The sequence below is a fragment of the Lampris incognitus genome, chromosome 17, assembly GCF_029633865.1.
Source record: "Lampris incognitus isolate fLamInc1 chromosome 17, fLamInc1.hap2, whole genome shotgun sequence".
Classification (NCBI taxonomy): domain Eukaryota; kingdom Metazoa; phylum Chordata; class Actinopteri; order Lampriformes; family Lampridae; genus Lampris; species Lampris incognitus.
The window spans coordinates 11372360-11395585 of record NC_079227.1 but is presented as its reverse complement, the minus strand read 5'-3'; the positions used below and the strand labels follow the sequence as shown (position 1 = coordinate 11395585).

Here is a 23226-nt window from a genome sequence, read left to right as displayed (position 1 = left end):
AAACTCCTATGAGCAATAAAGAGTTCATTCGACCTGGCATCTTTCTTTCCATCTGCTTGATTTTACAACCAAAACATTTATGAGACAAAAGGTGACGTTTCCCTTGTGTTAAGTGTGTTGTATTACATATTTATGTATGAAATTTGCTCTACAACTGAAGTCTGACTAAATGATTAATTACCTGATGTCCCTTTTAACATCACTCAATAATAAACAAGAATTATTTCCAGTTGCTCTGTTCCCATTTGTCCTAATATCCATATGAGCCTTTGACTGACACTGTTCTTTATAATCCCATACAGAGTCTGGTCTCAAAATGTTATTCTTTCAAAACATTCCCAAGCTGTTTGTGTGATTTTGAGCAGCCTTTATTAGACCACTCTCTTCTTATGATGTGTTCTCTAGTGTGACACTTGATTTTGATATAATCCTCAGAAAACCCTATTACCTTTGTAACATTCATAACATTATCTCTGATGTTGGGTACACCACAGAAATCCTGGCAGCAGGTACCAGCCATGGTCGTATAGCCATGTGGAGAATGGCACTCCAGCCCGGCAGCAGTAGCACTGATGCGAAGACCCAGTGGAAACTCCAGACCCCCACTGAGATAGAGGGCAACGTCACCCAGCTCAGGGTACTGTTCGTCTGCCTGTCTTTCTATCTAGCTCTCTGTCTAGCCATTTAAACTAATCTATAGATTCAATTTGACCTTTGACCTTTTGCTTCCAGTGGGGCTCCAGCCTGAACCTACTAGCAGCCAACACCGTAACCACCGTACTTATCCTCTCTGAGCACGTAATGTCAGCCCACTTTGGCCAGCAGGTGGCAGCAGTGCAGCTGACCCCCTCCCAGCTCAGCATCACTCAGTTCAGCGCCGGAGCGCACCTGACCCTGCGATCAGACATCCACATCAAGGGAGTCTGTGTCACCAAGGTAACCGAGACTTCGATCTAGAACAAGTGTTTTTGTACACCGCTGCATGTGTTAAATAATACTGAGCCTGTCCAAGGACTCAACCCTGTGTGTGTGTGTGTGTGTGTGTGTGTGTGTGTGTGTGTGTGTGTGTGTGTGTGTGTGTGTGTGTGTGTGTGTGTGTGTGTGTGTGTGTGTGTGTCTGTGTGTGTGTGTGTGTGTGTGTGTGTGTGTGTGTGTGTGTGTGTGTGTATTCGCATAGGACACAGTGACGGTTTGGAGTGGTAAACAGGTTACTGTATATGAAATTACAGGGACAGTTCTGCGCTGCTCAGGTAAAAAGCTCACACTGGTATAAACATTCTAAACATCTAGAACAGTGCATGACACAGAAAAGACCCTTCAGAGCACTACAAAGATCTTTCTCCTCTCCTCTCTTCTCCTCTCGTCTCCTCTCCTTGCTAAACTCTTCCCAGGTTCTTTCCAGTGTGAGTCTCAGGTATTGGCTGTGCATGACGAGAACATCTACACAGTGGAGCCTAACCGGGTCCAGGTCCGCACACCACAGGTCTGTTTGCCGCACCCAACCCTCATTCACATCCTTCTACATCTACTGAGTAGGGCCTATGGGTCACTACATGTTTCCCTTTAAGCGGAACACTTTATAAAGTCTGCCAAGTGCTGTACAACCAATATTTAGGAAAACTGTGTTGTGGTCAGTAAACACGGCATCCCTGATCCCTGCTCCCCAGGGCACTGTGAAGCAGCTGCTACCTTTCTCTGAGACAGAGGGAAACCCTGTGCTGCTCAGCGTGTGTCAAGTCTACCTGGTGGTTGGCACAGATGCGGCTCACATCAAGGTGTTTGACCTCACCAGAAGGTAAATGATTTTTGTTTTAAGATTTGATTCCCCCCATTTCTGTCAGTGAGGACAGGCATTTCTTTAAAGGATGTTTGCAAAATTCGACTTCAAAAGTGTTCACATACTCAGAATTTGTTTTGACACAGTGCACAGTTTAAACTACAAATTAAATCTAACTTTATCAATAAAAAGTTACATACCCAAGACTATTGCATTTATCAACATCCAGGATAAGATATCAGACTCCCCATGTAAAACAAATGTGAACGTTCACACTGAAGACCCAATCAGACAACAAGTTAACATATTCATCAGCATCCTGACCCATTGTAATAATCAGTTAGTGGTTACCATAGAAGACCTCAAGGCTATGCTGTCATGAAGCTCATCTCACAGACAGCTATACTTACTAAACAACCTATATCAGCTTGAAATATTTAGATATCTATGTTGTAATTAAGTTAGCAATAAAAGATTGATAGGTGTTGATAGGTGATATAGAGGTACTTCACTATATAGTATTCCCATGTTTTATATTGCACTTGTAGGAGACTATATTTCACTGATAGGAACACATGAATACATAGAAAACAAAAACTGACCTGACTTAGTGGTTTAGAATAATCATTTTAAAACAATTCCAGTGTGCAATACACAAGCACCATTTAAACAGTATAATATATGTGAAAGGCTCCATCTCTGACAGTCTGTATGTTGCTGTGTGTCTTCGCAGAGAGGCTAAAGCTCACTGCAATGCCAAGAACCTATCAGATTGCATCCCCAGCCTTGGAGCCCTGAGGTCGGTCAAGTGTAATGCCAATGGCAGCCAAGTCAGCATCCTCATCTCTCTGGTGAATGGAATGCGCACCAGCCAAACCTTTCCACCACCTTCTGGAAAAAAGGAAAGTGGTGTAGCCACATAATGATGTCATTTGAGTTTGAATAACCTCCTTCTCTGTTCTGCTGTTAGGTGAACGGGCGTTCGGATCATAAAGTGCACTTCTATGATGTAGAGATGGACACTGTGACACACTTTGACTTCTTCACCGGCCGGCCATCCAGCAGCACCTCCCAGCCTGATGACAGTGACAGGTAATGTAGTCTGTGAGCATATGTGGGTGGGTTTACTTTCATGTGTACATCAATAGATAGCCCATGGCACTAATACTGCCAGGGTTAGGGGTTCCATTGTCTTTGGGCCAACCTATGTTATAGCGTATTCACCGGCTGAAGTATGAAGATGTTCTGACAAACACATCCACAGGTTATTAAAACAGAATTACTGATGATATTGTCTGTTGGCTCTGTATGTGCTATTGATTATATTAACAATGGGTTCTGAGTATGAATGGGTTTGTATGTGTACTGTGTCTTGCAGGCAGCAGTCTCAGGCTACAGAGCTCAGTGGCCGCTGCCCTGTGTCTCACTTCTGGGATGAAAATGAACCTCGTTTGTTTGTATGTGAGACAGTTCCTGTCAGTTCTGAAATCGCATCATCCAGTCTCTTCAATATGGTAAAGATCTCCCCATTGCACTCCTCCAGTATAAGATAAACTCAGGCCAGCGTTCGGTAGATAGAGAGGGATTATAAAGTCACTCCACCTGGCCTTTTAATAAGTACAATTATACTAATCTGGTATTGACCCTTAGAGTGAAGCTGGGTCATTGTATCAGTGAATAGGACCCAGATGAAACCACATAAAGTACATGTGGTGCCAAAATAAATGTGCCCCAAAAACTGCCTTCTGCCTGTGGCTCACTCATGCACGCGGGAACATATTTTCGCTGAAGTGTGCTGCACAGTATAAATGTGCGTGCATGACTATGTACGTGCACGTGCTAACACACTTTACTTCAGCGCAGGTGTGCGGGTCACAGTTATATCTGCAGGCACCATGGTTAATCTGTGGATTGGGCAGGCCGAGTCATAAAAATGAACATTCTGATTGATAGCAGTGGGGTTAGGGGTGTGTGAAATAATACATCATTAATGGAGAGAATATTAACAACATTCTCTACAATGTAACGACCAAACGTTATTAGCATTTCAATTGTAAATGTGCTCAAGAAGTTGCAGTGACATTCAGAGTTTTAGTTTGAAGGGATTAAAGATGTCAACCTGTGTTCAGGCTATTGTGGAAATACCTGTTGCCATTTTCATTTTACCAAAAAAGAAGAACTTTTACTTCAAATACATGTTTATTTATTAATGCTTATATCCCACTGAGAAATTATGGTGATTGGGTGCAGGTCTCTAAATTGGAGAAAATAATTAGTTTGGGTGGGTGGCAGGTGGATGATTTATGCATACATGCAGATTTGGATGACGTCAGAGCCGATCTGCACATCACTAATACACACATTTTTACAACCTCACTTTTCGCCACAAGACAAGCAGCTAACATAATTGCACAATGTAAGGTCTTTTTAAAGCTCAAAAAGGAAAGGCTACTCCTGCCACATTAAATAAAACATGACATATATGTCAATGAACGACAGAAAAATAGACTATAGGCTAATTTGCCAGTTACTGGGAGAAGTCTTTGATATTGAAAATTTATATTCTGTCAAAAACTCAGGCATTCAGTAAACAAGGTTTCAGCCATTACATCAGCATAATCTAACGGCGGTGTTCCTGTTGCTTACCCTTACAGGCTATATCCTTCAAACAGTGGTGGCTGCTGTGGCATCTCTCCGGCAGCTGGAGGGGCCACAGTAGTCCCATAACTAACTGCCGCTGGTGTAGCAGGCACACTCATACAGCAACTGGACACCGCATCCTCTTGTTCTATTGCTATTTTGGTTCCTTTTGGGCTTTTAGAAGTGAAAAAAATCCAATATTCTTTTCTGCGCCAGCTCCCGCTACTGCCAGATCTCTTTAGCTGACCCCGACCCATATACGCTGATCTGTCGTGATGACGTTGTCATGTCAGATCGGAGGAATTAATTAAAATTGCATGTTTTAAACTTTTTTTTTCATATATTTTCTGATAGGCACCTTATTATATGCTGTTCAAAATTTAAAACAAATGTTCAAAAAGTCCATTAGTTACAGTAAAATAGCCAACTATTTACACATGTGTGTTACATCCCTTGCCAATAGGGGATGCTCCAGCACCCCCTTCCCGCACCCATGGGTTTGCTTGATCAGATTGATGTTAAGAGATGTTACGTTAGAGGGTCTGTAAATCAGGTCAATCATTCCTTGACAGTGTGTTGCTCTCTCCTCCTGTTAGATGGATGTTTCTGTGGCAACATTCTTCTGCACTCAAGAACATGGGCTCCTCCTGCAGGACTCCTACCCCAGACCTGCCAGTCTGCAGAACCTCCTGGCCCTGGATGTTCCCTACTATTACTTCACATGCAAGGTAAAGACAGGTCGACCCAGTGACATGAAATTATCACTTACAGCTGCTGTAAACAAAGGATTATGCATACAATGTGTGAATACGAATGTGCAATAATGCCGTTGCATGGATTAAAGTTTTCTGCATGAAGATATGGGAAAGAGTCGTGGAAGTTAGGTTAAGAGGAGAGGCGGTGATCAGCGAGCAGCAGTATGGTTTCATGCTATGAAAGCGCACCACATATGTGATGTTTGCTTTGAGAATGTTGATGGAGAAGTATTCAGAAGGAGTTACATCGTGTCTTTGTGGATTTAGAGAAAGCATATGACAGTGTGCCGAGAGAGGAGGTGTGGTATTGTATGAGGAAGTCTGGAATTGCAGAGAAGTATGTAGGAGTGGTGCAGGATATGTATGAGGGACGTGTGACAGTGGTGAGGTGCGTGGTTGGAGACAGATGGGTTCCAGGTGGAGGTGAGATTACATCAAGGTTCAGTTCTGAGCCCTTTCTTGTTTGCAGCGGTGATGGACAGGTTGATGGACGAGATCAGACAGGAGTCTCTGTGGACTATGATTTTGTGGATGACATTGTGATCTGTAGTGAGAGTAGGTTGCAGGTTGAGGAGAACCTGGAGAGGTGGAGGTATGCACTGGACAGAAGAGGAATGAAAGTCAGTAGGAGCAAGACAGAATACATATGCATGAATGAGAGGGAGGACAGCGAAATGGTGAGGATGCAAGGAGTAGAGGTGACAAAGGTGGATGAGTTTAAATACTTGGGGTCAACTATTCAAAGTAACAGAGAGTGCAGAAGAGAGGTGAAAAAGAGAGTGAAGGCAGGGTGGAGAAAAGTGTCAGGAGTGATTTGGAACAGAAGGTTACCAGCAAGAGTTAAAGGGAAGGCTTACAACATGGCAGTGAGACCAGCTATGTTATATGGTTTGGAGACGGTGGCACTGACGAAAAGACAGGAGGCGGAACTGGAAGTGGCAGAGTTGAAGATGCTAAGATTTTCATTGGGCGTGACGAAGAAGGACAGGATTAGGAATGATTATATTAGAGGGACAGCTCAGGTTGGACGGTTTGGAGACAAATTAAGAGAGGTAAGATTGAGATGGTTCAGACATGTGTGGAGGAGAGATGCTGGGTATACTGGGAGAAGGATGCTGAATATGGAGCTGCCAGGGAAGAGGAAAAGAAGAAGGCCAACGAGGAGGTTTATGGATGTGGTGAGGGAGGACATGCAGGTGGCTGGTGTGACGGAGGAAGATGCAGAAGACAGGAAGAGATGGAATCGGATGAGCCGCTGTGGCGACCCCTAACGGGAACAGCCAAAAGTAGTAGTAGTAAATAGATTAAAGTTTTCTGTTGCCTTGACAGATTTCTGTAATGTTGATCTTGTAGAAGCCGTTTCTGAGATTGATGTAAATCTATAAATACATATTTTTTGCAGGTGGTTTTGGATTGTCACTCTGCTTGGCAAAGCCATAACACTACCAACACAGCTGTTTATTATCTTTTGACCCTATTACTTTTTTGTTGACAGGGACCTCTCACATTTTGGGGGGGGGGGGGGCAGTTATAGTTGAGGCCACAATGCATATAACATATGGCAACTCTGTCAAGAGATAATGCTGATTTAAATCAAATGATTTATGACTATAGTATGAGCGGCATGGTGGTGCAGTGGTTAGCGCAGTCACCTCACAGCAAGATGGTACTGGGTTCGAGCCTCGGGGTAGTCCAACCTTGGGGGTCATTCCGGGTCGTCCTCTGTGTGGAGTTTGCATGTTCTCCCTGTGTCTGCGTGGTTTTCTTCTGGGGGCTCCAGTTTCTTCCCACAGTCCAAATACATGTGTGTCAGGTGAATCGGCCGTACTAAATTGCCCTTAGATATGAATGTGTGTGTGTGTGTGTGTGTGTGTGTGTGGGTGGGGGGGGGGGGGGGCTGTGTGATGGCCTGGCAGCCTGTCCAGGGTGTCTCCCCGCCTGCCACCCAATGACTGCTGGGATAGGCTCCAGCATCCCCGCGACCATGAGAGCAGGATAAGTGGTTCAGATAATGGATGGATGACTATATAAGAATAAAACAAGGTGGTCATTCACCACTTAAAGTTAAGTAGCAAGTTGCTGGTGAATGGATGTTAATGGCCAAGAGATACTTGACATATACTGTCAATACGCAGTCATAACATTAGACTATATAACATGTTTGAAACAACTCTGACACACTTTTTGTTTTAATCACAATTATTCAAAAATGATTTATATTTGTATAAAGACCTGCACATAATCTGGGAAAATTTTAATATGAAGTAATGATTACCATCTGACGAGAAATTTTCTCACGTTTAAACTTGCCCTACTTGTCCTCCCACATGTACGGTTTGTGTACTATGATTTGTCAGTCTGCCGTAAAATGATATACATCTTACATGTCCTTTGGGCAGCACAAGCCAAACCCAGTTGGTAACAAAAAGTCAAGTGGCTTTTATTTCAGATTAACAAAAAAATCACCGTGAAAGAAAAACACCAATGAAAAGATCTCCTGCATTGATATTCAAATTTACCTGACAGTTTGGGACAAAAATGAGTCAGGTTGACAGACAATTTTACTCATGAAATTTGTTTCTACTTTAATCCCTGCACTTATAACAAGGCATTAATAATAGTGCAATGAGAACAAAGTGGCAGTTGGGTAAATTAGACACAAAACAATAACAAAAAAGACAGAAAATGCCCCGTTTCCACTTTTACCTGTAGTCCTTTGTCAAATATATGTAACATTTCACATGCATGTCCATCTGTGTGTTTTTTGGTTTCCATTAACACACACCCAGATGTTGTTCCGGAGAGGTGATGTCTTTCTGCCGGAAGTAAGTTCCTTCATCCTCCAGTCAGTCATTCCTCAGCTCCAGCCCCCAGAGACTGTGTGATGTAACACATACCTTGTGCTGTTGTTTGACTATAAATGGAACTGCTGTTTGTTTCATTACGATCAAAAGCACAAGTCCATCCGGTGTCTAGGTCATAAACCTTGTCTGTTTCCTGTGCCCCCTGTTTTAATGGCGACACACTTTTGTTTTTTTATGAGGTTTTGATTTCTGTTCCACAGTGATGCTTCCTTGTTGTCACCCCCAGTTTAATCCAGAATAGCACATTAAAGCTACACTCCTGAAGATTTGCATGCAAACAGATGTCCTATCGCTGTTTCTATAGTTGTTGTGTTTCAGACAACAGCTAATCCGCTCATGTCTGAATCATAAACAATTTTGTGGTTGCTCATTGTAACGGTTACTGTCGGAGAGGATTTTCCCAGGGAAAAGGATATGGTGCGTATCATTTTATGTCTTCACCAACACAGCCAAATGCAGAAGAAGAAGGCAGGTAGTTGCGAGTTTGAAATCAAGCAGAGTCTTGGCTAACAGAAATGTGCAGAAATGGTAAACCAAAGAATCTTGAAGAAGACCTTTACCAAAAGCTAGTACATCATTAAGTAAAACTCAGGTTCAACCCTGTCTTTTTGTTTAGCTGTGGGCAAGGTGCTGACTCAACAGCACTGGTGATTCTCTTTCATTTGGAATGGATCCCTGGGATTTAGAGTTGTTAAATACCACTGAAATGATAAGTATCATCATAGGTGTCAGTAAGTCAAACAAAGCAACAATCTTCAGGATCATAGCTTTAAAACTGTACAAGGCTTAATCTTTATTTATTGGTTTAAATTATATTGTGATCTGCCTCAACACCAAGTTTCCTTCACTGAACTCCCTCCAGCCTGGTGAGAGAGATCCAGAACCTGGAGAGGTCTCTGCCCCTGCTTCAGCCTCCCCGTCCCAGGCTCTAGTGTCCAGCCTGGTCCCGGCTGCACAGCTGCCCCACATGGTGTCCAGGCGAGCCCTTAAAGACTTTGTGGGTCTGGAGGACTGCGAGAAGGTGACTTGGGATGCCATGCTCAACTTCAGCTTCTACCTGACGGTTGGCAACATGGATGAGGCCTTCAAGTCCATCAAGCTTATCAAGAGGTACAGAATCAAAAATCAGACATTCTTTTATTGCCATGTGCATTACACACACTAGGAATTTAGCTTGGCGTTGTTGGTATAGGGAATCAAATAAGATAAAATAAAGTAAAATAAGTATGTGAAAAAAATATTCATACAAAAGCACACACACACACACACACACACAGACACACACACACACACACACACACACACACACACACACACACACACACACACACATATATATATATATATATATATATATATATATATATATATATATATATATATATATATATATATATATGTAAAAAATATATATATTGTGGATGTAAACACAGCCTTAGCAATATCTCGGCTACGACCATAACAGAGACCAATGAGCTTATATATGTGACTGCAACCATAATCCGGAGATCGGGGGTTCGAACCGTGGTTGGGACAAGTCTCCAGCAAGTCTGTGGCTTAGATTTCTAAGGCTATAAAGCCAGCTACCTTGGATATGAATGATAGTAACATGAATAGAGTCATAATAGAGTCAAGGTCCGCATCAGGTGTTGGGGAACCAGGGCAACCTGATGAGAAATGGGCTACTGGAACAAGACATTCATGGAAAAGGGCTGAGAACCTGGAACTGATGGAATGCTACTATAACAGCAGACCCCTGGAGAGGGGCTATATGAAGCGAATGTTGGAGCTGTGTACCAGTAGGAGACCTACTTCTACACTGACTCAGAAGCAGCTAGTGGCTCAATGCTGGAACAGCAATAGAAGGAAGCTACTGTCATGACTTGAGATGGAGAGGCTCCAACAGGAAGACTATACAGTTCAGCATCATCAATGACCACCCAGTAGGCAGGAGATACATGAGGACAGACCCCAACCAGCTGAAAAAATCCTACCAGCCATGACAGAGGAAGCTACTGAGGTTCAGATTAGAATCATGGCCAGACTAAAGACAGTCAACCCCTGGGCATGGCTTCCACGACTCAGTGACAAAGTACCGTCACAAAGCCTGCTTACGGATATGAACACAGCCCTATGCAACATCTGAACTGCCACCATAACAGAGACCAATGAGCTTGTATATGCTACTGCAACCGTAATCCTGGAGATGCTTGGGTACAGGATCAAGAACACAGGTCACCAACAGTACCCTACATGGAAGAAAAGGCTGGAAGCCAAGATCAAAGCAGCATGGAGATCCAGAAAGGTGTGATGAAAGACAGGCCCTGGTTGAATAAGTACAGTAAGATGTCCATAAGTGAGGCCCTGGAAACTGCCAAACAAAGGCTCGCAGCTCTGGCTGTCAGGCCGAAGAGATACACTAGAGAAGCAGAAGCCAAAAGAGTAAATGGCCTGTCCCTCAGAGAACCATCCAAAGTGTACTCTCAGTTGCAGAGTAACAAGGGAACAACATCACACCCACCCAGAGCAGAAACCAAGCAATACTGGAAGGATATATGGGAAAAGGAGGCATCACACAACACCAATGCCCGGTGGCTGGTGGACCTGAGAGCAGAATCCCTATGTAACATCCGGCTTGGTTGGGTTTCCCTACAGACACAATTGGCCGTGTCTGCAGGTGGGAAGCCGAATGTGGGTATGTGTCCTGGTCGCTGCACTAGCGCCTCCTTTGGTCGGTCGGGGTGCCTGTTCGGGGGGCTGGGGGGAATAGTGTGATCCTCCCACGCGCTACGTCCCCCTGGTGAAACTCCTCACTGTCAGGTGAAAAGAAGCAGCTGGCGACTCCACATGTATCGGAGGAGTCATGTGGTAGTCTGCAGCCCTCCCAAGCTTGACAGAGGGGGTGGGACAGTGACCGGGATGGTTCAAAAGAGTGGGGTAATTGGTCGGATACAATTGGGGAGAAAAAAGGGGGGGTGGGAGAATTACCTGAGTTGCCTGTTAACTACCTGCATACTGCAGAATAAAATTTTAAGAACCTTCAATTTATATTGCACTGACCCACCCTATATTGACCTCTCATGACGTTTCAGCTTACCATCATTGCAGATCAGGTACACCCCTTCATGGATATGGTATTCCCTGATGACAGTAGCCTCTTTCACCAGGATAATGTGCCCTGTCACACTGCACATATTGTCCAGGAGTGGTTTCAGGAACATGAAGTGTTCAAGGTGCTACCCTGGTCTCCATATTCTCCAGATCTCAATCTGATTGAGCATCTGTGATCATGAGATACACACAGGTTTCAGCAAAGCAGAGCGACTTAAAGAACTTCATCCAACATTCACAAGACTAAATCATCCTCTTCTATCTCTCCTTCTTGCTTTTCTTTCTGGTGCAATATGTGCATTTGTGTATGAGCGAGTGAGAGATAAGGTATGATTAGCTAGTCTGAAGTCACTGATATTACTGATAAAACCTCTGGCCTGCTGTGGTCTGTGCCTGTGTGTATTTGTGTGCGTTCATGGAGCTGGACTTGTACTTGGCAACCACAGCTTAGATCTGTCCCCACCCACCCACCACCCTCTATCTCACCTTTCTGGCAGTCGTTTTGCCCTGTTCATACGTTTAACTGAGCCGAGCCGAGGTATGCATTTGGAAGGTGGTGTAGATGTGTGTGTGTGTGTGTGTGTGTGTGTGTGTGTGTGTGTGTGTGTGTGTGTGTGTGTGTGTGTGTGTGTGTGTGTGTGTGTGTGTGTGTGTGAGACAGCATATCTCATACAAGCATAAGAGCAACAAGGCCTATCAGCAAAGACAGTGCTGCTGACTTGTGCATTAGAAGGCAATGTGCATTAGAAAGCAGTGTGCATTAGAAGGCGGTGTGTTCAAAGCACCTTTTAACAACCTAAGACTTTCAGACTACAATGTTCAGAGAGCACAAGAAAACTGGGAGCAAGGAGAAAAGAGACATTTTGCAGGAAAAGATGGTGAAAGAGAAATCTGTGGGTTGATGAGATGTTTTCAAGCTCAAAGAGAGAGAAACATATCCTTGTATTTAAAGTGACATGGAGTCGCACCTGCTTTACAAGACACACACACACACACACATAATCCATCGAGTCCGATGATGACATCCCTCCTCGTTAACGGTGTGTTCTTTGATGACTGTTGAGTCCAATTCTCGATCCACAAGTTGTATTGCACATTGGGCATATGAAGTCTGAGTTAGTGGGGGCAGGCATGGTTGTGTGTCTGCTTTGTCTTTTCTGTTATTTTTTCACATTCTTCTCAATTTCCAGCTGTTCTATACCTCTGTGGCAGATCTCCCGCCAGTTGGAATGGTGGATGGCAGCTTGCTCCAGTCTCAAGGGGTTGATGCAACACTTCTTCAGCAATGTTTTTAGCTGGTCTTTGTATCACTTCTTCTGACCACCTGTGAACCAGTGACCCAGATGAAGCTGTCCATACAGGACTTGATGTAGCAGGTGTTCTTGAGGCATCCTGATGACAATGCCCAAGCCAGCGCAGTTGGTGTTCAGTGACCATGGCTTCTATGCTCTTGCAGTTTGTTCTAGCAAGAATCTCAGCATGACGAACATGGTCACGCCATGTGATCCCCATGATTCACTGCAGACACCTTATAGGTGCATCTCAAAAAATTAGAATATTGTGGAAAAGTTCATTATTTTCCACAATTTAATTCAAAAAGTTAAACTTTCATATACTCTAGATTCATTACACATAAAGTGAAATATGTTAAGCCTTTTTTGCTTTCATCTTGATGATTACGGCTTACAGCTCATGAAAATAAAAAATCCAGTATCTCAAAATATTAGAATATTACATAAGACCAATCAGAAAAAGGATTTATAATACAGAAATGTCGACCTTCTGAAAAGTATGTTCATTTATGCACTCAATTCTTGATCGGGGCTCCTTTTGCATGAATTACTGCATCAATGCAGCGTGGCATGGAGGCAATCAGCCTGTGGCACTGCTGAGGTGTTATGGAAGCCCAGGTTACTTTGATAGCGGCCTTCAGCTCGTCTGCATTGTTGGGTCTGGTGTCTCTCATCTTCCTCTTGACAGTGGTTCAGGTCAGGAGAATTGGCTGGCCAATCAAGCACAGTAATACCATGGTAGTTTTGGCACTGTGGGCAGGTGCCAAGTCCTGCTGGAAAATGAAATCAGCATCTCCATAAAGCTTGTCAGCAGACAGAAGCATGAAGTGCTCTAAAATCTCCTGGTAGATGGCTGCGTTGACTCTGAGCTTGATGAAACACAATGGACCAACACCAGCAGATGACATGGCACCCCAAATCATCACCGACTGTGGAAACTTCACACTGGACTTCAAGCAACTTGGATTCTGTCCCTTTCCACTCTTCCTCCAGACTCTGGGACCTTGATTTCCAAATGAAATGCAACATACTTTCATCTGAAAAGAGGACTTTGGACCACTGACCAACGGTCCAGTTCTTTTCCTCCTTAGCCCAGGTAAGACACTTCTGACGTTGTCTCTGGTTCAGGAGTGGCTTGACACTAGGAATGCGACACTTGTAGCCCAGTTCCTGGGCACGTCTGTGCACGGTGGCTCTTGATGCACTGACTCCAGCCTCGGTCCACTCCTTGTGACGCTCCCCCAAGTTCTTGAATTGGCCTTGCTTGACAATCCTGTCAAGGCTGCCATCATCCCTGTTGCTTGTGCACCTTTTCCTACCACACTTTTCCCTTCCAGTCAACTTTCCATGGATATGCTTTGATACAGCACTCTGCGAACTGCCAGCCCTTTCAGCAATGACCTCCTGTGGGTTATTGGGTATTGTCAAGAGGAAGATGAGAGACACCAGACCCAACAATGCAGACGAGCTGAAGGCCGCTATCAAAGCAACCTGGGCTTCCATAACACCTCAGCAGTGCCACAGGCTGATTGCCTCCATGCCACACTGCATTGATGCAGTAATTCGTGCAAAAGGAGCCCCAACCAAATAGTGAGTGCATAAATGAACATACTTTTCAGAGGGTCGACATTTTTGTATTATAAATCCTTTTTTTGATTGGTCTTATGTAATATTCTAATATTTTGAGATACTGGATATTTGATTTTCATGAGCTGTAAGCCATAATCATCAAGATTAAAACAAAAAAGGCTTGACATATTTCACTTTATGTGTAATGAATCTAGAATACATGAAAGTTTCACTTTTTGAATTAAATTATGGAAAACAATGAACTTTTCCATAATATTCTAATTTTTTTTGAGATATACCTGTATGTGGAACTGCTCCAGCAATCTTAGGTGGTGGCTGTATGTGAACTAGGCTTCACAGCTGTATAGGAGAGTTGTGATGCAGACGGCTTTGTAAATGGCGGTTTTGGTGTGGAGGTGTTTGTTTTGGAAGACCTTAGTTCAGAGTTTGCTGAAGGCTATATAGGCTTGTTTGATTCTATTATGCGTTTCATGATCAGTGTTGCAGCCCTCACAAAGGATGCTGCCCAAGTATTTGAAAGATGGAGCAACTGAGAGTGGTCAGTGTTCTATAGTGAAGACAGGCATACTGGGTGGGGGGCTGGACCTCCATTGGCACAACACCTCAGTCTTGAGAGACACACACAAATTATGGCTAAAGCTAGTTATTACCTAAACAAACAGCGTTAGCCTGAATGGGATGCCCGCTGTGAGACACTCCATTTCCAGACTCAAAGCTTTTAAGTAACAACAGAGGAGCACACACACACACACACACACACACTGCGTTAGATAAATAACTATGCGTTTATGTAATTTGAAGGCAAAAACAAAGCTAACAAATGTTGGGCTATACAAATTAAATTGACTTGTTCTCTGGCCTGCACTTAATTTTATTTGCCTTGCAGTGCAGAAAGGCTTTGGGAGGCCATTGGTTCTGTGCTGCTAAACACATGGTGTGTTTCTAGCAAGGTTAAGGGATGGAACTGGCCAAGGATATACACTGATGAGCCAAAATATTATGACCACTCACAGATGAACCGAATTACGTTGATCATCTCCAAACAAGGGCACATATCAAGGTCTGGGTGGTATCTTAGCTGTAGGCCTAACAGCTTGAAACCCAACAGCCATTTTATATATATATATATATATACACTACCGTTCAAAAGTTTGGGATCACCCAAACAATTTTGTGTTTTCCATGAAAAGTCACACTTATTCACCACCATATGTTGTGAAATGAATAGAAAATAGAGTCAAGACATTGACAAGGTTAGAAATAATGATTTGTATTTGAAATAAGATTTTTTTTACATCAAACTTTGCTTTCGTCAAAGAATCCTCCATTTGCAGCAATTACAGCATTGCAGACCTTTGGCATTCTAGCTGTTAATTTGTTGAGGTAATCTGGAGAAATTGCACCCCACGCTTCCAGAAGCAGCTCCCACAAGTTGGATTGGTTGGATTGGCACTTCTTGCGTACCATACGGTCAAGCTGCTCCCACAACAGCTCAATGGGGTTCAGATCTGGTGACTGCGCTGGCCACTCCATTACCGATAGAATACCAGCTGCCTGCTTCTGCTCTAAATAGTTCTTGCACAATTTGGAGGTGTGTTTAGGGTCATTGTCCTGTTGTAGGATGAAATTGGCTCCAATCAAGCGCTGTCCACTGGGTATGGCATGGCGTTGCAAAATGGAGTGATAGCCTTCCTTATTCAGAATCCCTTTTACCCTGTACAAATCTCCCACCTTACCAGCACCAAAGCAACCCCAGACCATCACATTACCTCCACCATGCTTAACAGATGGCGTCAGGCATTCTTCCAGCATCTTTTCATTTGTTCTGCGTCTCACAAACGTTCTTCTTTGTGATCCAAACACCTCAAACTTGGATTCATCCGTCCACAACACTTTTTTCCAGTCTTCCTCTGTCCAATGTCTGTGTTCTTTTGCCCATCTTAATCTTTTTCTTTTATTGGTCAGTCTCAGATATGGCTTTTTCTTTGCCACTCTGCCCTGAAGCCCAGAATCCCGCAGCCGCCTCTTCACTGTAGATGTTGACACTGGTGTTTTGCGGGTACTATTTAATGAAGATGCCAGTTGGGGACCTGTGAGGCGTCTGTTTCTCAAACTAGAGACTCTAATGTACTTATCTTCTTGCTCAGTTGTGCAACGCGGCCTCCCACTTCTTTTTCTACTCTGGTTAGAGCCTGTTTGTGCTGTCCTCTGAAGGGAGTAGTACACACCGGTGTAGGAAATCTTCAATTTCTTAGCAATTTCTCGCATGGAATAGCCTTCATTTCTAAGAACAAGAATAGACTGTCGAGTTTCAGATGAAAGTTCTCTTTTTCTGGCCATTTTGAGCGTTTAATTGACCCCACAAATGTGATGCTCCAGAAACTCAATCTGCTCAAAGGAAGGTCAGTTTTGTAGCTTCTGTAACGAGCTAAACTGTTTTCAGATGTGTGAACATGATTGCACAAGGGTTTTCTAATCATCAATTAGCCTTCTGAGCCAATGAGCAAACACATTGTACCATTAGAACACTGGAGTGATAGTTGCTTGAAATGGGCCTCTATACACCTATGTAGATATTGCACCAAAAACCAGACATTTGCAGCTAGAATAGTCATTTACCACATTAGCAATGTATAGAGTGTATTTCTTTAAAGTTAAGACTAGTTTAAAGTTATCTTCATTGAAAAGTACAGTGCTTTTCCTTCAAAAATATGGACATTTCGATGTGATCCCAAACTTTTGAACGGTAGTGTATATATATGTACACACACACACACATACTGAACAAAAATATAAACACAACACTTGTTTTTGCTCTAATTTTTTATGAGCTGAAATCAACGAGCTAAGACTTTTTCTATGTACACAAAAGGCCTATTTCTCTCAAATTTTGTTCACAAATTTGTTTCAATCTGCGTTAGTGAGCAATTCTCCTTTGCCGAGATAATCCATCCACCTGACAGGTGTGGCATACCAAGATGCTGATTAGACAGCATGATTAATGCTCAGGTGTGTCTTAGGCTGGTCACAATAAAAGGCCACTCTAGTTTTATCACAGTTTTATCACACAGCACAATTCCACAGATGTCACAAGTTTTGAGGGAGTGTGCAATTGGCATGCTGACTGTAGGAATTGAATTGAATGTTAATTTCTCTACCATAAGCCGTCTCCGAGAATTTGGCAGTACATCCAACCGGCCTCACAACCGCAGACCATGTATAACCATGCCAGCCCAGGACCTCCATGTTCGACATCTTCACCTGCAAGATCGTCTGAGACCAGCCACCTGGACAGCTGACACAACAATTGGTTTGCATAACCAAAGAATTTCTGCACAAACTGTCAGAAACTGTCTTAGGGAAGCTCATCTGCATGCTCGTCGTCCTCCCCGGGTCTTGACCTGACTACAGTTCATTGTAGTAACAGACTTGAGTGGGCAAATGCTCATCTTCGATGACGTCTGGCACTTTGGGGAAGTGTTCTCTTCACGGATGTCTGTGAATGTTCTCATTCATCCAGGTCATAGTTATCCAAAGGAGTTGAATCAAGTGCAACTGGGCTTGGTTATATATCCGTGAAGACGTTTCACCTCTCATCCAAGAGGCTTCATCAGTTCGTGCCTTTCTGACTAGACCAAGCGGATGTATCCGGGTTTTCGCTGAACTGGGCAGATGGCAGACAGCGTGTATGGCGTCATGTGGGTGAGTGGTTTGCTGATGTCAGAAAACAATGTCATCTCAGTCGTACTTCCATACACAAAAGAGAAGACATTTCGTTTCTCCCAGCCCACAGCAGTGCAACAAGACAAAAAACGCATATCCAAAAGAAAACGACACCACCAAAAACATAAAGTCAACAACACAGTCCATTCACCATCTAAGTCAATGTTGTGAATAGAGTGGCCCATGGTGGTGGTGGGGTTATGGTATGGGCAGGCATATGCTACGGACAATGAACACAGGTGTATTTTATTGATGGCATTTTGACTGCACGGAGATGCTGTGACGAGATCCAGAGACCCATTGTTGTGCCATTCATCTATCACCTCATGTTGCAGTATGATGATGCACGGCCCCATGTTGCAAGGATCTGTACACAATTCCTGGAAGCTGAAAAAATCCCAGTTCTTGCACGGCCTGCATACTCACCAGACATGTCACCCATTGAGCATATTTGGGATGCTCTGGATTGGTGTATACGACAGCGTGTTCCAATTCCTGCGAATATCCAGCAAGTTCGCACAGCCATTGCAAAGGAGTGGACCAACATTCCACAGGCCACAATCTACATCCTGAACAACTCTATGCGAAGGAGATGTGTTGCACTGCATGAGGCAAATGGTGGTCACACCAGATACTGACTGGTTTTCTGACCCCCCCGCCCCGTATATCTGTGAAAGCCATAGTTCAGTGCCTAATAAATGTCTCTTTTCAAGATAAAACTGCACATTTTAGAGTGGCCTTTTATTGTGACCAGCCTAAGACACACCTGAGCATTAATCATGCTGTCTAATCAGCATCTTGGTATGCCACATCTGTCAGGTGGATGGATTATCTCGGTAAAGGAGAAGTGCTCACTAACACAGATTTAAACAAATTTGTGAACAAAATTTGAGAGAAATAGGCCTTTTGTGTACATAGAAAAAGTCTTAGCTCTTTGATTTCAGCTCATGAAAAATTGAAGCTAAAACAAAAGTGTTGCATTTATATTTTTCAGTGTGTATATACGTCCAACCATCGCATAGTATGCATTTCATTTGTTTTCTGTGCTATAAAATTTAGGCCGCATTTTTATTTTTCACTGTTTGAGTCGGAATGAAATTGAACTTGGTTGAATAGCTATAGCGGTCTATTATTTTCCGGTGGTTCTGGATCAGTATACCAGTCCGAGGCTAATTGTTCTCTTGGTTAGTCTATTTATAATGACTTGAATCTTTTTACAGTTGTGATGGTTATGGTGTGGTGTGTGTGGTGGTTAACTTTGGGTGGAACTGGCCCTTTTGTCAGAGCCAATCGTAAGTGGTGCTCTCATGATATTTATTACATGTTGATACCCCTCCCCTCCAAGTACAGCACCCCCAACTCAAAATATGTTCCCGCGGGCCTGGTCGGCGCTGTTTTGGCGGCACACAGAGGCTCAACTGTATATTAGGTAGGTGGTCACAATATTTTGGCTTGTGTGTGTGTGTGTGTGTGTGTGTGTGAGTGTGTGTGTATAATGTGCATAAAACGGATCTAGAAAAAAAACAGACTGTCAGTGGGGGACAGGGGGTCAGTTGATTAGTCTAGAGGGGGCAGGGAACCTGTTGATTAGTCTGACTGCAACAGGAAAGAAACTGTCCTTGTGGGATGAGGTTCTGGTCCTAATAGATCTCAGCCTCTTGCCAGAGGGCAGAGTCTCACAAAGGTGTTGTCCAGGGTGGGAGGGGTTGGCAACGATCTTCCCTGCCTGCTTCAAGGTCCTGGAGGCATGGAAGTCCTGGAGCAATGGGAGTCGGCAGCCAATCAATCACCTTCTCCGCCAAGCAAATAATGCGCTGCAGCCTGCCCTGGTCCTTGGCGGTGGCAGCACCGTACCAGACGGTGATGGAGGAGGTTAGAAAGGACTCAATAATGGAAGTGTAGAAATTCACCATCATTGTCTGGCAGGTTGAATTTCTTCAGCTGCAGCAGAAAGTACATCTTCTGCTATGCTTTATTGATGAGGGAGCTGATCTTTAGCTCCCACTTGAAGTCCTGAAGGATGGTGGTACCCAGCACATAGAATGACTCCATAGTGGTAACTGTGCGGGGAGCATACCGCTGGGCTTCTCCTGAAGTCCACCACCATCTCCACTGTCTTCAGGGGTTTTGGATCCAAGTTGTTCGGCTTGCACCAGAAAACAATTGTTGTAGACACAAAGTTTTATGGGACAAACTTTTCATCACTCATCTAAGTGACTTTGTCAGTCTCAGCTGACTGCCCCAACCTTCTAAACAGCACAGTTGCATAATGACCAAAATCGGCCGCAGTCACTTAAGTGAGTGATGAAACATTTCTCCCACTAAACCTTGTGTCCAGATGAACAGATTCAACTTTACTGGGATTTCTATACCTGGACTATTGAGCATGCATCAAGACATATTGGTCTGTATGTTATCTTCTGACTCTGAAACCCGAATCTCCTCCGGTTACCATTTGGCAACCTATTTCTGCAAGTTTGTTGTCAGCTTTTGAGATCCCCCCCTCCCAATTTAGTGGCCAATCGCTCCCTATTCTAATTCAAACACTCACCCTCGTACTGCATGCGTTCGCCAACTGCGTCTCTCCGGCCGGCAGTCTCGAAGGAGACGCCTCGCCACTTTCCTGACAAGGCAACTCCAAGCCAAATCACTACTTTTACAACACACCCAGAGACGCATTCATGTGACGAACACAAGCTGACTCCGCCGCCCTCCCGAAGACAGCGTTGCCAATTATTGCTGCTTCATCGAATCCGGCCATAGTCAGATCTGACGAGACCGGGGCGCAAACCTCAGTCCCCAGTGGGCAACTGCATCGACACAAAGCCGATGCTTAGACCACTACACCACTGCGGACAGCTTTTGAGATTTTGATGTATTGAACACAAAGCTATGGAGGGGTTTATGGAGAGGTTTGAGTCCAGGCCAGTGGGAACATATGTGGTTCCAAAGGGCAGGGGGCTTGGGTTTCATATGGCTCATACATTCTTATGTGTTTACATTAATATTTATGTTAATTGGGGTGACAGTTAGTTGAGTGGACAGGGATACACTGGGTTGCATGGGCTGCATCATGTCAGCATTAGTTTCTCTGTAGTCTGTTGTATGCATTTACTGTTTGTTGTTTGTGAGCCTATGTCATGTATTCGTATGTAAGACCATGAGGTGTAATTCTCTGTTGGTTTGTCCATTGCATCAGCTGCACCAGTGCACAGGTATCCTTTGTGCATCATTATTATCAGACTTCCACTGTCTTGGGCACCTATGTGACTGCTCTTTGTGCGACTGTCCTCTGAATGCAGCCAGCCGAGAATGGAGACGTGCAGGATGGCATGGCTGCCACAGGCCCATTCTTCCATGTTAGGTACGGGCCGTGGCTCCCTCCTCCAGTGCCTGACGCCAGGGTCCCATTAAAAGGCTTTGACAGTGCCGTAGTTCAAACGGAACAGGAAAGTCCACAGAGCTGGCATTGTTTCTACGACCTTGACTCCTATCAGGACCCTCTCCAAGGCCTTGCCATGGGACGGCAATAGCTAAAGCGTCATTAAGCCCCATTAAGACCACCATGGCTGCCCTTGCCTTGCCCAGTTGAGATCCATGGGGAGAGAGAGGTCATGACCCTCCATGACCTTAGCTCTGTGACGGTCCATGCAAGTTACTACGTTCATTCAGGGATAAGAGGGTTCTGCCTATTTTAGGAAACATTTTTTTCTCTGACGTCTGTCTGCATGGAAGAGATAAAAGACTAATGTGTCTTCTGTGTGTCTCATTTTTTAGCCATTCTAAAATATCTGCATGGCTGAATAGCTTCCACATCCATATTCCTTACTGAGGAACTGGCTAGTGCAAATGCAGCCCAACGCTGTGGAGGTTAGCTGCCTTTCTGAAGGGCACTTCAGCGCTATTGTTAAAGACATAGGAGGGGAGAGGGATTTACCCAAACTGCTGCAGGAATTCGAATGAGCAACTCTGGCACCGACTTCAAGGTTACAGCTCACCTAATGGGGCTGTCCCTCTGCCAGACATCAACTGTTGCACCACATGACCTGTGAGAAACACATTTGTAAACCTTTCCCATTTGTAAACCTGTGTGAGTGAAATAACGAGAGAGGGACTGGACTTGAATAAAGATGTTTTGAGTCCAGGTCCAGGGTCCTGTCTGTGATGACTGATCATCCAGCCAGGTCAAACCTCATGGGAGCAGAAGAAATGGATTTCCAAACACAGGACGTGACTAAGGACTTGTACTGGTGTGTGTGTATGTACGTGCGCGCACTTAGGGGATGTTCTTTTCTAAACACAAGGCGACACACATAAATGCCCTCTGCCTGTTTGGTTCAAAAGAAGTGGCTTTTCCTTTCTGCCAAATAATAAGAAATGGGTCAGAAGGGGTGTGTGTGCGTATATGTGTGTGTGTGTGTGTGTGTGTGTGTGTGTGTGTGGGTGGGTGAGAAAGAGAGAGTGCAGGGCCTAATTTGTACTTCTAGTAGGCCTTTGTCTGTTTTTGTGTATAGTAGCCTGCTTCACTGTTCTGTATCTCTGTTTATGTTTTATCAATTGTTTATACATCATGATGTGGACATAAGTAAAAGTATTGTGTGTGTGTGTGTGTGTGTGTGTGCATGAGGGGGGTTCTGAAAAGAATGTGTGTTTGTGTGTGAATGCAGAGGCTCTGGAAAACGCATGCATGATGAGGAGAAAACTTGACATCTTTCTAAGAGTACTGTACGTGATCCGGGGCACTCCATTCTCGCATCCCTTTTCGCACGTACAAACCTTACACAAACATCTCTAAAAAACACAAACAAATAGGAAAATGGTTTAGTCCCAGTGGCCGGATATTCCACGGAGTTTAATAGGCTTGACGACAGCTTTACTAAGTTCCTCATTCACAGCTATTTTTACTGCCACCTCCTCTTTAGTTTTTTTTTTAAGATAGGTATTGTGTCCCATTCCCGCATCTCCCCGCCCACAGGATGATGCACTTCCTTCTCTGTGTCAGAGCAGCAACCTGTGTCTTGTGGGACTCATCTCTATGGTGACGGTCTTTGAACTGTGATTCGCTGTCACATCTCAAAGTCGAGTGTTAGGCAGGCGTTCTGTGAGAGCCCCTACATGAAATATTATGAGAGCTCATTTTATCAATGCCTTTTTATGAATCACTTCCTGGACTATGCTCTTTTATTTATTCTTGACTATAATCTATGCTGTTTGATTAGTGGTATATAAATAAAGTTTTTCTTGTCTTTATTTTTCATATGTTGTAGAATTACCAGTAATGATTGTAGTTATAGTAGTAGTAGTAGTAGCAGTGGAAGTAGTGGCCGTTGTAGTGTTAGTGGTGGTAGTTTTAATAATTGATTGTTGATTTTTACCCTGTTCTTTTTGCACTTTTTAAACTTGATGTGAAGTGCCTTTGAGTACCCAGAAAAGTGTGAATAAAACAAATTATTGTAATTATCATGAATAATAAA

General features: G+C 43.8%; 1 protein-coding gene across 2 annotated transcripts in view; it reads left to right on the top strand.

Annotated features, from left to right (window-relative positions):
* ift140 (intraflagellar transport 140 homolog (Chlamydomonas)) overlaps positions 1-23226 on the top strand; it is a 62100-nt gene that overhangs the window by 2694 nt on the left and 36180 nt on the right. Inside the window, exons 8-18 of one of the 2 annotated variants that reach the window (XM_056296933.1) lie at positions 495-637; positions 733-936; positions 1178-1250; positions 1392-1483; positions 1668-1795; positions 2511-2628; positions 2748-2869; positions 3156-3291; positions 5014-5145; positions 7962-7997; positions 8899-9146. In XM_056296933.1, coding sequence (XP_056152908.1) covers positions 495-637; positions 733-936; positions 1178-1250; positions 1392-1483; positions 1668-1795; positions 2511-2628; positions 2748-2869; positions 3156-3291; positions 5014-5145; positions 7962-7997; positions 8899-9146 — 1432 coding nt within the window. The remainder of the gene's footprint in view (positions 1-494; positions 638-732; positions 937-1177; positions 1251-1391; positions 1484-1667; positions 1796-2510; positions 2629-2747; positions 2870-3155; positions 3292-5013; positions 5146-7961; positions 7998-8898; positions 9147-23226) is intronic. The other variant, XM_056296934.1, reaches the window with a different exon arrangement.